This window comes from Fusarium pseudograminearum, chromosome 4 (assembly GCF_000303195.2).
Source record: "Fusarium pseudograminearum CS3096 chromosome 4, whole genome shotgun sequence".
NCBI classification, from domain to species: domain Eukaryota; kingdom Fungi; phylum Ascomycota; class Sordariomycetes; order Hypocreales; family Nectriaceae; genus Fusarium; species Fusarium pseudograminearum.
This window is the reverse complement of record NC_031954.1, coordinates 6,440,786-6,456,519: the sequence shown is the minus strand read 5'-3', so window position 1 is coordinate 6,456,519 and position 15,734 is coordinate 6,440,786. Positions and strand designations below refer to the sequence as shown.

The 15,734-nt window shown below is 50.2% G+C and overlaps 6 protein-coding genes across 6 annotated transcripts, besides 2 other annotated features; 4 read left to right on the top strand and 2 right to left on the bottom strand.

Moving 5' to 3' along the window:
- Positions 1-223: 223 nt before the first annotated feature.
- Positions 224-2,108, top strand: FPSE_10486 (uncharacterized protein; the record flags this gene model as incomplete). Its single annotated transcript, XM_009263603.1, has 4 exons — positions 224-448; positions 557-722; positions 769-1,438; positions 1,484-2,108. The coding sequence occupies 4 exons, from the start codon at positions 224-226 to the stop codon at positions 2,106-2,108; spliced, it is 1,686 nt and encodes a 561-aa protein (XP_009261878.1).
- Positions 2,109-2,333: 225 nt separating this feature from the next.
- FPSE_10485 (uncharacterized protein) lies at positions 2,334-3,525 on the bottom strand (the record flags this gene model as incomplete). The annotated part of the gene is made up of 3 exons (XM_009263602.1): positions 2,334-3,172; positions 3,219-3,327; positions 3,379-3,525. 3 exons carry the CDS (start codon positions 3,523-3,525, stop codon positions 2,334-2,336), a joined length of 1,095 nt encoding a protein of 364 aa, XP_009261877.1.
- Positions 3,526-5,154: 1,629 nt separating this feature from the next.
- On the top strand, positions 5,155-7,619 carry FPSE_10484 (uncharacterized protein; the record flags this gene model as incomplete). Its single annotated transcript, XM_009263601.1, has 2 exons — positions 5,155-6,638; positions 6,689-7,619. The coding sequence occupies 2 exons, from the start codon at positions 5,155-5,157 to the stop codon at positions 7,617-7,619; spliced, it is 2,415 nt and encodes an 804-aa protein (XP_009261876.1).
- Positions 7,620-8,016: 397 nt separating this feature from the next.
- Positions 8,017-8,771, bottom strand: FPSE_10483 (uncharacterized protein; the record flags this gene model as incomplete). Its single annotated transcript, XM_009263600.1, has 2 exons — positions 8,017-8,292; positions 8,355-8,771. The coding sequence occupies 2 exons, from the start codon at positions 8,769-8,771 to the stop codon at positions 8,017-8,019; spliced, it is 693 nt and encodes a 230-aa protein (XP_009261875.1).
- A 3,961-nt stretch (positions 8,772-12,732) lies between these two features.
- Positions 12,733-12,816: a repeat region.
- An 83-nt stretch (positions 12,817-12,899) lies between these two features.
- On the top strand, positions 12,900-13,714 carry FPSE_10482 (uncharacterized protein; the record flags this gene model as incomplete). The annotated part of the gene is made up of 2 exons (XM_009263599.1): positions 12,900-13,145; positions 13,193-13,714. The coding sequence occupies 2 exons, from the start codon at positions 12,900-12,902 to the stop codon at positions 13,712-13,714; spliced, it is 768 nt and encodes a 255-aa protein (XP_009261874.1).
- A 506-nt stretch (positions 13,715-14,220) lies between these two features.
- FPSE_10481 (uncharacterized protein) lies at positions 14,221-14,952 on the top strand (the record flags this gene model as incomplete). Its single annotated transcript, XM_009263598.1, has 4 exons — positions 14,221-14,310; positions 14,439-14,571; positions 14,688-14,801; positions 14,888-14,952. The coding sequence occupies 4 exons, from the start codon at positions 14,221-14,223 to the stop codon at positions 14,950-14,952; spliced, it is 402 nt and encodes a 133-aa protein (XP_009261873.1).
- Positions 14,478-14,539: a repeat region.
- Positions 14,953-15,734: the final 782 nt, after the last annotated feature.

The following is a 15,734-nucleotide window of genomic DNA, read 5'->3' as shown; positions in this document are numbered from 1 at the left end:
CCTGTCTCAGCCACATTCCGGTTATTATCGTGCAAGGCTCCTATGCCAAGAGAGCTTGCCCGTCCCTAGTCATCTGCTGTTCTGTCGGAAATTGATTGCCTGCTGTGAACGCGTACGTTATCTCTGCTCTCGACACACGACTCTCGCTTCCCGCTTCGCCTCTGGGTGACGAGATCTATCATCGATACGCGCGCACGACTCTCGAGTCATTTATACTATCATCATGGCACACGCTACGAGATATAATATGGGCTCAATACGGCCGGCTGTCATTGGCATGGGTCGAGTCTTTGGCGCCAGCTTAACAGCTGTGTCCGCCTTTCCAATCGACACCGAGGGACATCATGACGAAGAGGAGGGAGAGGGCACCAGCCTTTGGGTTCTCGCCGTTGCTTCAATGGTTCTGGTTCTTCTCGGTGGTGCTTTTGCTGGATTAACAATTGCGCAAGTTGCATCCCTCTTTGCGATAAGCGACGCTTACTGACCGTTTCACAGGTTGATGGGACAAGACAGTATTTACCTCCAGGTTTTATCCGGTGACCCTGCGGAATCGCAGTCTAAGAATGCAAAACGTGTGCTCAAGTTGTTAAACCGTGGAAAGCATTGGGTTCTTGTCACCCTGCTGTTGGCAAACGTTATTGTCAACGAGTCGCTTCCCGTTGTGCTAGATCGAACTCTTGGTGGCGGTGTTGCCGCTGTCGTTGGCAGTACCGTACTTATCGGTACGAATGCAAATACATCCAACTTGGACGCTGCTAATTATTATAGTCATCTTTGGTGAGATTGTTCCTCAGTCCATCTGTGTCCGATTCGGTCTTCCTATCGGTGGATACATGTCAACACCGGTCCTTCTCCTTATGTACATTACCGCTCCCATCTCCTGGCCCATTGCGAAGCTTCTTGACTGGATTCTGGGCGAGGACCACGGCACCCTGTACAAGAAGAGTGGTCTCAAGACTCTTGTCACCCTCCACAAGTCTTTGGGAGAAATTTCCGAGCGATTGAACCAGGATGAGGTTACCATTATCACAGCCGTTTTGGACTTGAAGGACAAGCCCGTCGCTGAGGTCATGACACCTATTTCCGATGTCTACACGCTAGCCGAAGACCATATCCTCGATGAAGAGACCATGGACGATATTCTTTCTTCTGGATACTCGCGAATTCCCATCTACCGCTCTGGAAACCACCTGGACTTTGTCGGCATGCTTTTGGTCAAGACTCTCATCACCTACGACCCCGAGGATAGAATCCCCGTCCGTGAAGTGCCCCTTGGTGCTATCGTTGAGACCCGCCCCGAGACCAGTTGCTTGGACATTATCAACTTTTTCCAGGAGGGCAAGTCGCATATGGTTCTCGTATCTGAATTCCCCGGCTCTGACCATGGTGCTCTGGGTGTTGTTACTCTTGAGGATGTGATTGAGGAACTAATTGGAGAGTGAGTAAAGCCCTTGATACATAGGGAATATTGCTAACTAGGCAGGGAAATCGTTGACGAATCCGATGTGTATGTTGACGTCCACAAGGCCATCCGCCGTCTTACTCCTGCCCCCCGAGCTCGCCGAATTCATGCCGCCGCCACCGCCGCTTCTGTTATCGCCTCGAAGAAGGCCCCTGGCGATTCCATTCTTGTCGATATTGAAGATCACGATGCGCCTTCTCACCATGAGCCCGAAACTGCGTCCTTCCACAGCAACTACGAAGGAGGATTCCACAATGCCGCAAGAACTGCAATCCACATGAAGCGCCGAACATCTGATGGTGGCATTGAAGGCACCCCTGTTGTTGTCAAGGCCAGCCTGGACGAAATGAGATCCAAGCTTCGCCTTGGCCCTGCCAACCGAGCCGCCAACCCACGCAGCAATACACGCAGTCTTTTCAAGATCAAGCAAGGTCTCAGCGCGAACGGAACCCCTCCCTCTGACAACTCAAGACCTCTGCCCCCACGAGCACAATCCCATATGGGTTTTGTAAACCCCCAGGGATCGCCGGCAAGAAGTCACGGACACGAACGAACACCGTTGTTGGGTGTAGGTGAAGATAATGAACATGCCGTGGAGGATGATGAGACACACGACAACGCTGGCCACAAGACTAATGGTCACTAAGACAAAATTTATGTTGTATGTTAATGGTATATGGATAGTGGTTCAAGCGCGGCTATACCAGCATACTCTAGTCTTGTATGCAAACGAATAGAAATTGAGTCGCTGCAAGCGGTGTTAATAATAGGCGTTTTGTGTAGGAAATAATGAACAATGACAGTTACACACAGTGAATATTGTCCCATTTTGGAAGGTGATTGTTAATTTTTACTACGACTGTGTTGCATATCAATCATACCAGATGGCATTCATACCAAACCCAGGCTCTGGTGTCCTAACTCTTGCGACACGGGCAAGGAACTCGCCTTGCCAACGGTAAATCTCAAGCCAGCCCTCCTGGTCGTCCGTGATGGCCACCCACTCATCTGTCCAGGGGCAAGGTGCAACTGCATTGCTGTGACCACCACTTGTTGGTGTAGGGTTGAGGCAGATCTGGCGTTCAATGGCTCCTGTGTCGGACAACTTGAAAGCGGCGACATAACCTGTCAGGTCGAACGAGTTTGCGCGGGACGAGGCGAAGAGATATTTGCCCGACGACGATAGAACGCAAACATCAGCACGGTACTGTGTCCATCTATCGGGAATCCCAGGAGGAATCAGAGGGTAGTGCTTGTGGGTGTAAACAGGGAGATGAGTATCAGGGTCGATAACATATTCGCAGATACGGTTGCCCTTTTCCATGAGGGCGTAGAGGTAGTTGCCTGTAGGGTGCATAGCTACCCAACGAGGATGGTCTTTTTCATCAGCACAATCTACAGATCCCACTAGCTCAAGTGAGGGATCGTCTTTGCTGAGGCGGCGATGGGTCCAGATCTTGTTAGCGCGAAGGTCGGCAGAGTAAAGATACTCCTCCTCGGGGTCAAAGACCATGCCGTGGATGCCAGTGTTAGGCTGGTAGGGGTAATTTTGAACATTCTCTTTGAGAGCCTTTGTGGTATTGTCTGTGGTGAAGACGGCGCCGTGACCGGCGTGGTCGTAGAATGGGTTGCAGTAGACGGCGTAAGGAGGCTTGTTGGCAGCCAGGAGGAAGATGGCGCGGGTATTGGTTGTCGCAAGAGAAGCATTGGCTGGTGAATTTAGTAGTAGTTCATTAATTGGCTATTAATAACTTACGATCGTGTTCCATTGGGTGTGAAACTTGATGAGTTATAGATGTTGGCGATTCAACAGCGAAACTAGACCACTTCTTCATGGCAGCGCCATATATGGCTTTCTTATCATGCTGTACACATAAAGGTCAGCCCATTCGTTGCAAGAGAACCAATTAACCTACACTGAAAGTCATCCATGAGATAGGCTCATCTTGGGGAATCTCAGTTCTCTTGACAAGCTTGAGAGTAAGAGCCTCGTCGTCAAAAGCAAAAGTAAAGATGGCGCCTGGAGGGGTCCAGGTGCCGACCATGAGATGGTGAACAGGCATTTTGGCTGCGATTGGAGTGGCTCTGAGTTTTGAGATGAGTGAAGGTCGCATACAATATCTCAGGAATATTCAACAATAATATTTAAATGGTTATGACGACGGATGAAGGAGAGGAAAAGAATGGGAGACCGGCTTAAACATTTATCCCAGTGGAGGACCCCGCGGGATTGGAGCTTAAGTCGTGGGTCTACAAGTCCGGGGACAGAAGTCGGTAGTGGATGGCGGCAACTGATGGGATCTAGTATCGGTATTAGAGATGACCTTTTTAGTTACGGTAGGCAAGGGTATAAATGAATCCATGGATCCTCAAGGTTTTACTGCTTGAAATACGAATAAAAAACATGTTTAAATGGTTTTCTAGGTTTCATGATGCTCATCATGGCACCTCGTTCGTTGCAGATTGTCTACCACCATATATACCAGTACTCATGATGAAACAGTCTCATTAGTATGTGTCTTTATCCAATATAGTGTCCCTTCTATAGACACAGTCTATTGTTTATTTTTCATCCCAAGTCTCGACTGTTTTGTGTTACATTCAACATGCTTACCTGGCAATATTGAACTTCTATTATATGTTGTTTTAAGTACCCCGCATCTCGTACCTCCAGTTGCCTCTTCTGTCCCTCTTCCTATCAATATTACTCCGAGTCGTAACCACTCAATCCAATGTTTACTTTGTCGTGTGTCATGAGCAACGCATCACCTAGGGAAAAACAGAGCTACCATGATGACATAGAATTTCTTCCGTCCAGTCAATACAGACTCGGAACAGATGGGTCACTTGGAAAGCTTGGACGATTTATTCTCCATTAAAGGTAAACAACAAACAAGGATATTCCCGGCTCTTGGACCACCCCGTCATCATTCAGCTTTGTACTCATGATGATGGCCCATGAAGAGAATCGTCAAGTAACTTGTTTGTCGTATAGAATTATCTGTGCACGGTAGACTAAATATAGTCCAAGAGATGTTATACAGTCAATTGAGCTAGACAAAGACGTTGTTCTAGACTGTTAAACTCTACACTGGAATTCATGTTGGTTGATCAACGGTCCAACTAAGACGTACTGGGCACTATTTGCTGCGAATTGCCTTTTTGGACCGCACCCGCATTACGGTGATAGCTTTGTTAACGAATTAATTGCATGCCCAGAAAAGAAAACATGTAAACAGATTTCTTACCGGGAAATTCAGCGTCAAAGCTTCGTACATAGTACACGCCATGTAGCATCATCACATCACTGGTGCGATAAGATAGCTCTCGGTCGCCGGGTCAACGACCGTTCCCCAATAAACAGTGCAACGGCCCTGCTAACCGTGCCTCGACTTTAGCTTGGCCTAAACGACCTTGCTTCCCTACTGCCAGTCCCCCAGCTCTTCTCTTCGACCTCACCTGAACTTTTTTATTATCTTTGCTTGCAATGGCGTAGTCCCCAATCTCCAGTCTTTGTTGGCTTATTATTCTCACCGGCCCGTGTGAGACGTGTTTTTGTTCATTGCCGCTTTTCACTTTACATCTTCATTGCTACTAGAATCTGCTCTAAACGGTGTGGGCGAGCTCCAGTACTACCTTATCCAGTAGCTGTCATATCAAAGCACGGATATTACATACAACACAACGAAACCATGAATCCGAACGACATGAATAGCTTCGACCAGGTCCGGAGACCGCGGCCCAAGTCCACCATTTTCGAGGGCTTTAGACATCGTCGTCAAGCCTCTACCGACACCCATTCCTTCCAAAGCCCATTCGATGCCCCCGTCTCCCCCATCCACCCCAAGATCATGGCCTTTGAGAACTACTCCAACACAGGCGCCCTGGCCGAGTTGCAGCACAACCAGCAAGGGTCTGCACCACGTCTTCCACCACAGCCACAGGACCGAGGCCGATCGCAGTCACCGACCAAGAGCAGCTTCGGTAACTTTACCATCATAACCGCTTCAGGCAAAGAGGCCAAGGGATCCAAGTCTCGCGAGCCCTCCCCCACGAAACCTAAAAGACCAAAGTCGGCATCAAATCTCGCTGGCCTGCTCAAGCCCAAGACCTTGCGAAACTTGGGCAGATTCAACTCAGAGGATGACGTGAGTTCATCCAAGGACAAGGAAAACAGAACACCCGAAGAACCTGCAGCGGTCCCTGCGCAAACACCTATATATTCTCAATTCGCATCTAGACCGCTCATTGAACAAACACAGAGCAGCCGCAGAAGCATGGATGGACCCAGACCTCCGACTGCCTACGAACACTACACTGGTAGTCGAGCTGCTGTCAAGGAGCGGCCAAAGTCTTACCACCCCATGCTTGGTAAAATGGAGCCACCACCATCACCTACCAAGCCACGCACTTCCAACGATTCCCGAAAAGGGTCAAAGGACTCGACCGAGGCTCAAAGTAGGAGCGGTCGAGGTAAGGTCTTGAGCGTCTTTACTACGTTCAGCCACAAGCGATCCAAGTCGACGTCAACAGTACCAGAGCCAACAACGCCAGCGCTTGACCCCAAAGACATCGACAAGCATTTGGAAGCCATGTTGGATCGGCGAAACATTCCCGAGAACCAGAGATACAAGATGAGAAATTTGAGCGACACAATCAAGATGGAGTTTATCCGCCAGGACTGGGCCGAGTCACATGGTTCTAGAACAGACAGACCGTGTTCGACTGACAGTGCCAACAGCGGCCTGATCCTCGAAACAGGTTCGCAAAACGACGACAAGCAGAAGCGATCAAGAGGCAAAAGCTTCAATTTGTCACGGGGAAGGAAGGAGGCCAAGGAACCTGGTTCCCCAATCAAAAAATCAAAAGGCGAAGGTACTCTTGGTCGCCATTTCAGGAGCAAATCCACAGACAGTGTTGTTAGTGAAGCTCCGTCGACTGGTTCCATCTCCAACTCCGGCATCCTCTCCAAAATCAAACTCAGCCAGGGGCCTAGCGATTACGTCGCATACCTTAGAAAGGTTCAGAAGCCACAGCTCGTTGAGGTTGGCAAGGTTCACAAGCTTCGCTTACTTCTGAGGAACGAAACTGTAGCATGGATCGAAGACTTTATCCAACAGGGGGGCATGAAGGAGATTGTAGATCTTCTCAACCGCATCATGGAGGTTGAGTGGCGGTAAGTCAATACCATGATTTGTTCGTTGTTTCTGTACTAACGCTTAATAGGGAGGAGCATGAAGATGCGCTGCTTCACGAGGTTCTCCTCTGCCTCAAGGCACTGTCGACGACAGCTCGGGCCATGCAGTACCTCGACTCAATTCAGGCTGATCTCTTTCCCAAGCTCCTTCACATGCTTTTTGATCCAGAGAAGAAGGGCCCTAGCGAGTTCACCACCCGCAACATTGTGACATCGGTCTTGTTCACGTATATCGAGTCCGCTAGTCCGGTTGATCGTGTCGCACGTGCGCAGAGCATCCTCGCCCATCTCAGAGATCCTGAGCCCAAAGAAGACCAGCGTCCTCTACCATTCGTCCTTGAGATGAGGCAAGAAAGGCCATACCGCGTTTGGAATAAGGAGGTCGTTAGTGTTACTAAAGAGGTGTTCTGGATCTTCCTTCACAACGTCAACGTCGTATCCCTTCCCTCGGACCGCCCCCCAAGCGCCGATCTCGCCATTGGTCCCTACAGCTACATGCTTCGGCATTTCCCCCAGGAACGTCCACCAGTCCCGGCCGCGCCATATGTGGGCGGAGTTGAATGGGACGCGACCAACTACCTTGCTTCTCACCTTGACCTCATGAATGCCATTCTGGCCTGTACGCCTACAATCGAGGAGCGCAACAACCTTCGCGCGCAGTTTCGTATTTCGGGATGGGAGCGTTGTATGGGCGGCAGCATGCGCTTGTGTAAAGAGAAGTTCTATGGCAGTGTCCACGATGGTCTTCGGACTTGGGTCGGGGCGGCAGTTGAGGACGGCTGGGGTGTCAAGGACGTGCGATACGGCCCGCCCCCTGACGCTCGGACTTCGCCAAAGAAAGCCGGAGGTGGTCAAAAGAAGCCAGTCGAAGTGGCGCCAAAGATTGAGATGCCCAGGCTTGATTTCAGGCTTGATAAAGCCTCCACCCCGAGCAAAGATAAGGATATGTGGCTGTCATGAGCTGGCACACGTCCCGATCTGGCAGCATATGTTTCCTTCTTGCATTGTATTTCCTTATTGGTCTGGAGCTAAAGGTTGATTGTTGGTTTTTGGAAGTCATGGTAGAGATCCTACTCTGATGATGGCATGTTAATGAACTGATGACATAAAACATAAAACACAACTGTATTGTCGATCCGTCCGTTCCCCTAAGCTACTTGGCACAATTTGCTTGTAGATCTGATAGAGTGCGGTGATGTGACTGTTGCTAGTGACGGTACTCTGTACGCACGACTCAAAGGCCAGCCCAGTACGTACTGCAGCCAATTAGTAGTTTGCCGGGCCCTGTGTTTGCAATGTACGATGATATCGTTCTTTGTCAAGCTTTTGTCACATCGTTATGTGCTCAAATGGTCTCTCATATATTACTTCGGTGGATCTTGAAGGATTCGTAGACGGTTGATCCACCGAGAACATCCTCTTTGACCTTGTCATCAGCCGCTGTCAGCTTGGGCAGCAACTCAATAACCGAAGCAACCTTGTCCTTGGGAATGACGACCACCCCGTTGATTGGATCGCTAAATGCCAGGTCGCCGGGACAGACGAGAGTACCGTCAATGTCGAGAGGTACCTGAATCGCCCAGGGTACGCTACCTCCACCGACTCCAATAGTGGACAGCCCTCGAGCCCAAATCTACATAGAAATCTCGGTTCAGCTTACCCAATACCCAGAGAAAAAGGGTCTATGGGACTCACCGGTAGAGAGGTGCTCTTTAGTTCCTGAATATCTCTGACCCGCCCTGCCACGACAACGCCCTTGGCTTGACACACTTTCATCCGAATCGCCATTATGCCCCCGCAGACGGCATTCTTCTGACCGTCTGGCTGTTTGAGAACCACAATGGTGCCTGGTTCTGTCATATCAACCCAGTGCGTGCCCTCGGGTATGTTCCTCTGCGGCTCGGCCAGGTCCCGTCCTTTCGGAGCGAATAAGACGGTTGAAACTGGCGCAACGGTAACTGACGCTCCATTACCCTCGGGAGGGCTGTAAAGGTTCAAATCGGCAACAAAGCCGGCACCTGGAACTTTTAGCTTGAGCAGGGCATCCGAGATATCGCACGCAGTGTACTGCTGCAGCTTGGTCAAGTCTTGGTCCTGGGCTTGGTAACTCATGCTGGCTATTTGTCCTAGAGCAGGAATGTTAAGCGAATACGGACGAGTCGGTGAGCAAAGCCTATCGACAAAGTTGCAGGTTTTGGAGGAGGCGAAGGTCCTTTTTGACGTTGTAAGTGCGTATGGTGCCGGTTTAGAGCTTGCCAGCAATCGGTGGAGGAGGTTCAATGTTGTAGCGGGACTGCGAGCTCCATGACTCCGGAGCCTCGCATCAAGTCGGACGTTCAGCCCAATCAGAGGCATTACCAACACATGTTGTCATGCACGGTCTCGGTGGGGAGGACAAGGAAAAGAGGTTGACCGAAGCCAATCATGAAACCGTGGAATTATTTCCAGGGCGGGAATTGGAAGTCGACGGGAGACAGCTTCTTATTCGCGGCTGCAGATGCGAAGCTAGCGACCGAGATAGATTAGGAGCTCAAGCGGAGAAACTACTAGTTAGACTAGCAACGGACGTATTGTTGTCCCTTGTTGTTTGTGGTTGTTGACTCTTTTCTCTTTTGGCGCAACCCGTTTGAACTATTTGTACGAAGGTTTGTGCCGTACAGTAGTAGTTTGTTGGTGTACTATGACGCAGGATTTACTACGTGTCGTATCTGTCCCCAGTATCAATCGGTTAGTAAAAGCTTGCGATTTGAGGAAAATGACGTGTCTTATAGACAAGGGGATACGACACGATGGAAGGGGTGTCAAAAAGTCAGTATTTTCGTCACCACCGTGACTATCCGCCTACTCCTCAGTGCTCACTGTGAACAACGAGTCATGCTGAGACATAATCATGTGCCGGGGAGGCTGGTGTTTCAGGAAGACTTTTGGAAGCGATTGAAACGTGACTGGTGGACGACGAAGACGCGGAGACGGGTCGGGAGCGGGAGCTTGAGCTGTTATGCAGTAGGAATGCTTCTCTGACTTGCTCTATCATGAAACTGGGCAAGATACGACATGGAACCAACGCATTGCCAGCTCTTGCATACAGCATCCATCTAGGTACATATGATATGCCCTTGGTACATTATAGACATGAATCCTTGGACATATACAGGACCACGTATTGGATGGCGCCGGATGGTTGTGCTTTGGGAATAGTAAGATCCCGTAGTATCTCATGGCGCAGATCAATAGATTGCTGAGCGGATAGATAGATGCTGTCAAAAGTTCAGTGATTGATTGATTATTCTACATGTCACAATCGTAGTTACATACTACTAGTCAGGGTGGGCAGCTCAACCCTTAACTAACCGCTCTATCAACCCCAGACACACGGACAATGGGTTCTGACATGGTGGCCCATGGTTCAGAAATGTCGAATATCTTACCCAATTGGAAGTTAGGCTACTCTTTAATAGGATAGGAACCGAAAGTATTGTGGAACGCGTGGGTAGTAGCGAGACTTTCTCTGTCAAGATTGGCCGTTTGTTGACTGCATTTGGAGTTGCAACTGGCATGGTGGGAATAATTACTGCGGGTTAATTGGAACACTCGTCTTGTTAGTCTCACTGCTGAGCCTTTGCCGGGCATAAACAAAAGGATCAAGTGCCATGCTCGTGACGGCTTCAGGTACTTGACGAGCCTATAGCATTGTCAACGTCGTCTAAAAGCCCCTCCTGTCGTTGAAGCCAACACTCATAACAAGAGTCTTATTCCTGCGTCTGGTTTGTCCCCACAACCCAGGCGTGGACGGAGATGCACCAGCCGCTGGCACAATGCAGCTAAATGATGCATGCCATCATGACGATACTGTATGGAACAGCACTTGACCGATACCCCCCCTCCCATCTCATCTTGAGGGTTAGCCAGCCGTCAGTCTTGATAGTCGGGACTCGTGATCATGTCAGATTCGGTGAGGGACCACGTGCCTGTGCGTTGAACATCTCCTACCCGTTCCATCGTGGTTACGGTTGTGCCTGGCCTGGCTGGGGTTGATGTTGGTGGATGCTGGACTGGCAAAGATGGGCCCTGGTTACAACCTGACCTACCAACCTGGACCTGGGTAGCTTTCGCTAACGTGGACAAGCATGTCGGGTAATGGAACTGACATTGGCAGCCCACACGGTGGAATTTCTTCCCCTGTGGATCAATAATCGCTGCCTGTGTTCTAGAGAGTCGAGACGCTGTCCTTGTTCTGGCCCTCTGGGGTCGGAGACGACGGGTGATCGACTCAAGCTGCAGAATCTCGCCTTGCCTGATAACTTATGGGTGTAAAAGGCTCTTTTTTTCTTTCCTTTTCAGGGGACGACCCGGGCTGAGAGTTGACTTTGACCAACAGTGTTGACACAAGATAGACTTGTGAGAGAGGCTCAGTCGAACTAGACAAGACACCAGGGCCCCCCCATAAGAACGAAATTGGATGGAGTATCAGGTTGCAGAGGAGCTGTTAGTTGGTTGCAAAGTGCATGTTTGAAATTGGCCAGGATGTCTCCCAAGAGAGTGGTACAGTTGTATTCCCACGATGGCTAGTTCGAGTGTAACAGAAAAAGGAAAAGACTCGGTTCAGGGAAGCACGTGGTGGGTTGTTTCAATGCCTAAACCTGACCTTAATGCCTACAGTGCAGGGACTGCGATACTGTACCTCAGACTATTCTCTCAACTTGACCAATGATGGTCACTGAATGTCACCTAGAGGATATCTAGAAAGGCCTAACTAAACGTGAACAGGCAGTTCTTTACCCAGATCATCCGCGCGGCTCGGCCCAAAAAAGACGATCCGCACACAGGGCAGCTTCAATAGAGACCAGCGCCAGCGCCAGTGCCAGTCAGTGCCTAAGCCCAAATTTTGCATCTCTAACCTTACTCTATCCACTAAAACTCTCCATCCATGGGTTTGAGTGATTCGTTCCGCATCACATCCATTCATCACACATCCATCCTTCTGGGTTTAGAAGCTTCTATTTGCTTTTGTTACACGTCCCGCTCTATACCTAAAACCTACCTACCCAGGACCTGCTAGGGACTGTACCTACTACCTACTTACTACTGTATGTACGGTGTTGGCTCTGATATCACACCATCTCCATCATCATCCATAGTGCTCATCCTGGCTTGACTCTACTCGACTCGGCTTGAACTGACCCAACGCCCACAAATCAAGTCATCGCCCGCAAATTTGATCAAATCGCCGCCTCCCCCACCTCATTACGGCACCACTTCCAGCCACCAGTTTCGTTTCGTTCCGTCCCGTTGAGTTCGCTCATCAATCAGTCAAGCTTTGTCTGCTCTGCTTCACCTTGTTCCTTCGCCTCTTACCCTTGGCTTGGCTTGCTTGGCCTAGGATATCCTACCGTTGCAGCTTCGCTTCTCTTGTCTTGTCACCCCCCAGTCTAGGTATCCTGTACCTTGGCCTCGGGTCGTCCTGATCCTATTCCTATTCCTATTCCACAGCCCTGAGAACTGAGCATCATTCTCGCCCGGCTCCTCCTCTCTGTCTCTCTCCTACGTTGTACTCTGTCTGACTACAGTCTACATTGGCTACTCCGTACAGTACAGCACCTATTACCTACCTGTCTACACTTGGCCAGACTCGTCTGCTTCCCTCGCTCGCTCGCAAAACGGAACAGAACAGAGAGGGCCCACCCCCCACCACAGGCCCCAAGACCCAAGACAAGACAAGGCCAGAGGCCAACCCGGCCGCCGCAGCCAGAGCCAGAGCCACTTGCTCCAAGATCTCGGAGCTACTAAAGCTGCCTGCACGTCCTGAACCTGCCGGTACGGAGCCTGGAGCCATTTGCCCACGAGCTAGGGTCGCTTGAACCCTGTACGCGACAATGTCGATAAAGTAAGCCTCTTTCGCGAACCTTTCTCTGAATCTCTTTCTCTGAGCCTTTCCTCTTCCCGTCCTATCTTGTCTACGCTATTTTCAACCTTTCCGTCTTGGTCCCTGATACACTTGCCCGCCCAGTCTTGTAGACTACCTATAGGCAGACCGTCAGCCCTGCGGTTCCCCCTGCTCCGTGCCCTACCAGTACCCCCCGTCCCCGTCCCTCTCTCCGTGCCCTTCTTCCGTCTTGCTCTCCGTCTACCTCCTCCGTCTTCTCCGCCCTACCCCCTCGGCACACGGGGGCCACGGCGCAGCCCGTTCCGTTCAACAGCCCCGCCATCTACGGCCCATGGAGTCATGGACCCCGCCCTATAATGGACAATCCTCATGACTATCTTATAACGAGCCGTCCTCCTTCGCGGCCCGTCGATCCTGACAATGCCGATAGCTGGGTTATGCTCAACCAGGGCGGCTTCGTCAAGCTAGGCAATGAACGCATCTTGATGAAGCTCGAATCGAGAATCTCATGCGACCTGTCTGTGCCCCAGGAGCTGAGAGCACGATGTGCCTCGTTTCAACGCAAAAGTGATAGAGGCACCCTCTTCCTAACCAACAAGAGAGTAAGTTGAGATCCTCAACATTGTTCCCTATTTTACTGACACCTCAGATCGTATACCTACCTTTAAAACCTACACAAGAACCAAAATTTGAGTCTTTCAGTGCCCCAATCCTTAAGTTTCAAGATTCTACCACATCGTCCTCCATGTGGTGGGGATGGGTCTGGAAGTCAGACTGCATCCCCGTATCAGGTGGTGGCATACCACCGGATATTCCTCGACTTGAGGTCAAATTCACATTTTCAGACGGAGGCATGATGGATTTCAATGAAGCTTATATCCGGCTGCGGGAGCGTCTTTACCAGTACCAAGAGATGCGCCGCGAGATGGGCCCTGGTGCTGACGTCCCCGATGAACCTCTGCCCGCCTATGAAGCTCCCTCCGCACAACAAGCATCTGCATCAACCACAGCAGATGTCCGCCCCAATCGATCTGAGAGTGCTGCTAGCGCCAGGGCACCGGATGAACCACCACCGAATTACGATGAAGCACAGGCGCAGCAGTTGAATATTCGATTGGAGGATCACGTCCGGGGCGAGATTGATCGGGGAGCATACGAAAATGATGATTAACGGCCGCACTGAACCACGCCAAAGCTGTGGTCGTATTACAGATACCAAGATTTAAGCACAGCATTCATAAACTCATTGTATTGTGTCTTGTTGTTTCTCGGGTTATGTATTGCGAAGGATCTGCTAGAATTATGTCACTGCCTGGGATTCTTCCTTTTTTCTGCCTGAAGCTGTCCAAAATTTGGAAACATAGCGATTTTGGATAGCTATTCAACATGATTAAATAAATATTTCACTTTGTTCATCATCCTATGCTCAATGTCAAAAGTTTTGCGGCTGAAGTCCGGTCGGCGGACAGGAAGACGGCGGGTCACGCTTACAGTCACGTGATATCGAATGACAAAGCCGGCTGCGTTTAGCCAATCAAAATGTCTCAATTCCGCATCAGTTTTCATTTCGTGACCTTGGCCGAGAGCTTCCGACCTTACGATTAGGAACGACGAATCGACGAACGACACCTCAATCGAAACCACCACTCGTCATTGTGAATTCTTCCGCCTGTCACAATGGGTATCTGGGACACCTTCACCGATATTGTCGAGGCTGTGACGCCATGGAGCGTCGTTGAGGCCGAGGCTCCTGCTGAGGAGCCCCAGGTACGGGATTTTCCTGAGCAAGGCATTTTCTGTCTCTGGTCATGACGTTGAACAACCGCACCACGACGTCTTGGAGAGCGCACACAATGCCTTGCTGGTCCGATTGATCTAGTACTGATGAATGGCAGGAGGAGAACGAGTCCAAGACCGAGTCCAAGGACGAGCCCGAAGAGGAGGAGGCGGCCGAGGAGGAAGAGGAAGAAGAGGAGGACGAGGACGATGAGGAGGAACTTGTCGACCAGAAGGAGACCCTCGAGGAAGGTTCGTCAATCACCCATGCGAATGTCCGGTTCCAGCAGCCACGAGCGATTTTAGCGACTGCTTTACACCTACACGCGATAATAACCCGCAATACGTATATACTAACGCATTCACAGAGTGCAAGAACGCTCCCCAATGTGCCCCCGCCAAGCACCACTTCGACGAGTGCGTTGAGCGTGTTCAGCAGCAGGAGAGCGAGGGTGGTGCTAAGGAGGACTGTGTCGAAGAGTGTAGGTCAACCCGAAGCCAACTGCGTCATGGATCCCGCGGGACCTGAACCTCACCTGTACCATCAATTACTAACGTGCATCCCCAGTCTTCCACCTTGCCCACTGTGCGACCGCTTGCGCCGCTCCCAAGCTCTGGTCCCAGCTCAAGTAAATTCATATCATGGGGTTACCGGTTCCTACGACGATGGAATGGCTACATACACGTCGAAAAGATACCTAGAGCCGGAACGAGGCAATGCTGTCCAGTACGGACGGATTTTTCCTCGTACGAATGCTCATCTGTTGGGTGTCAAGTCGTCCAGAGGTTTCTCTGATGTCGACTCTCTCTGTACCATACGCTCTCACGCCTGAATAGATTTCTTGCACTTTATATCTAGAACCTTGTTTGACTTGACACCGCACTTGATTTGGGGAAAAAAGCTGGATCTTAATTGTCGCAAAATACTTGTGACTTCTCAGTCCCAGTCATTGAAGATTGCGCTTCTTTTCATTGTTGTTTCTGTCCTTGGCATTGAAGCGTTACCATGATATCACATTTGTGAACTTGTGAGTATTTGCTAATGAGTCCAGTAAGGATTGAGGGGCGGAACATGGTAATTATACAGTCGCATGAGGGTTTCTCGTATATATGAGCCTCATCTGCTCTGGAAAGTTCCTTTACCCCACAATCAGCCAATTGTTGCATGACATTCAAACTCCCGGGATACATGATAGCTTTCGACATTATCGTATAAACCTTTTATGAAACAACAGTCAAATCGATATTCAAACCAACCGGGCATGTGAGACCTCGGTGGTCAATGCAAAATTGAACGTATTTGGTTGAAGGTCGGAATCACGGCACAGTTCTGGTTGGATGCTTAAGTTCGTCGTTTTTGACAAAGTGGAAATGCAGGAGAGGCATGGGTCTCAACAGAGCCGGGTGAAAGTATA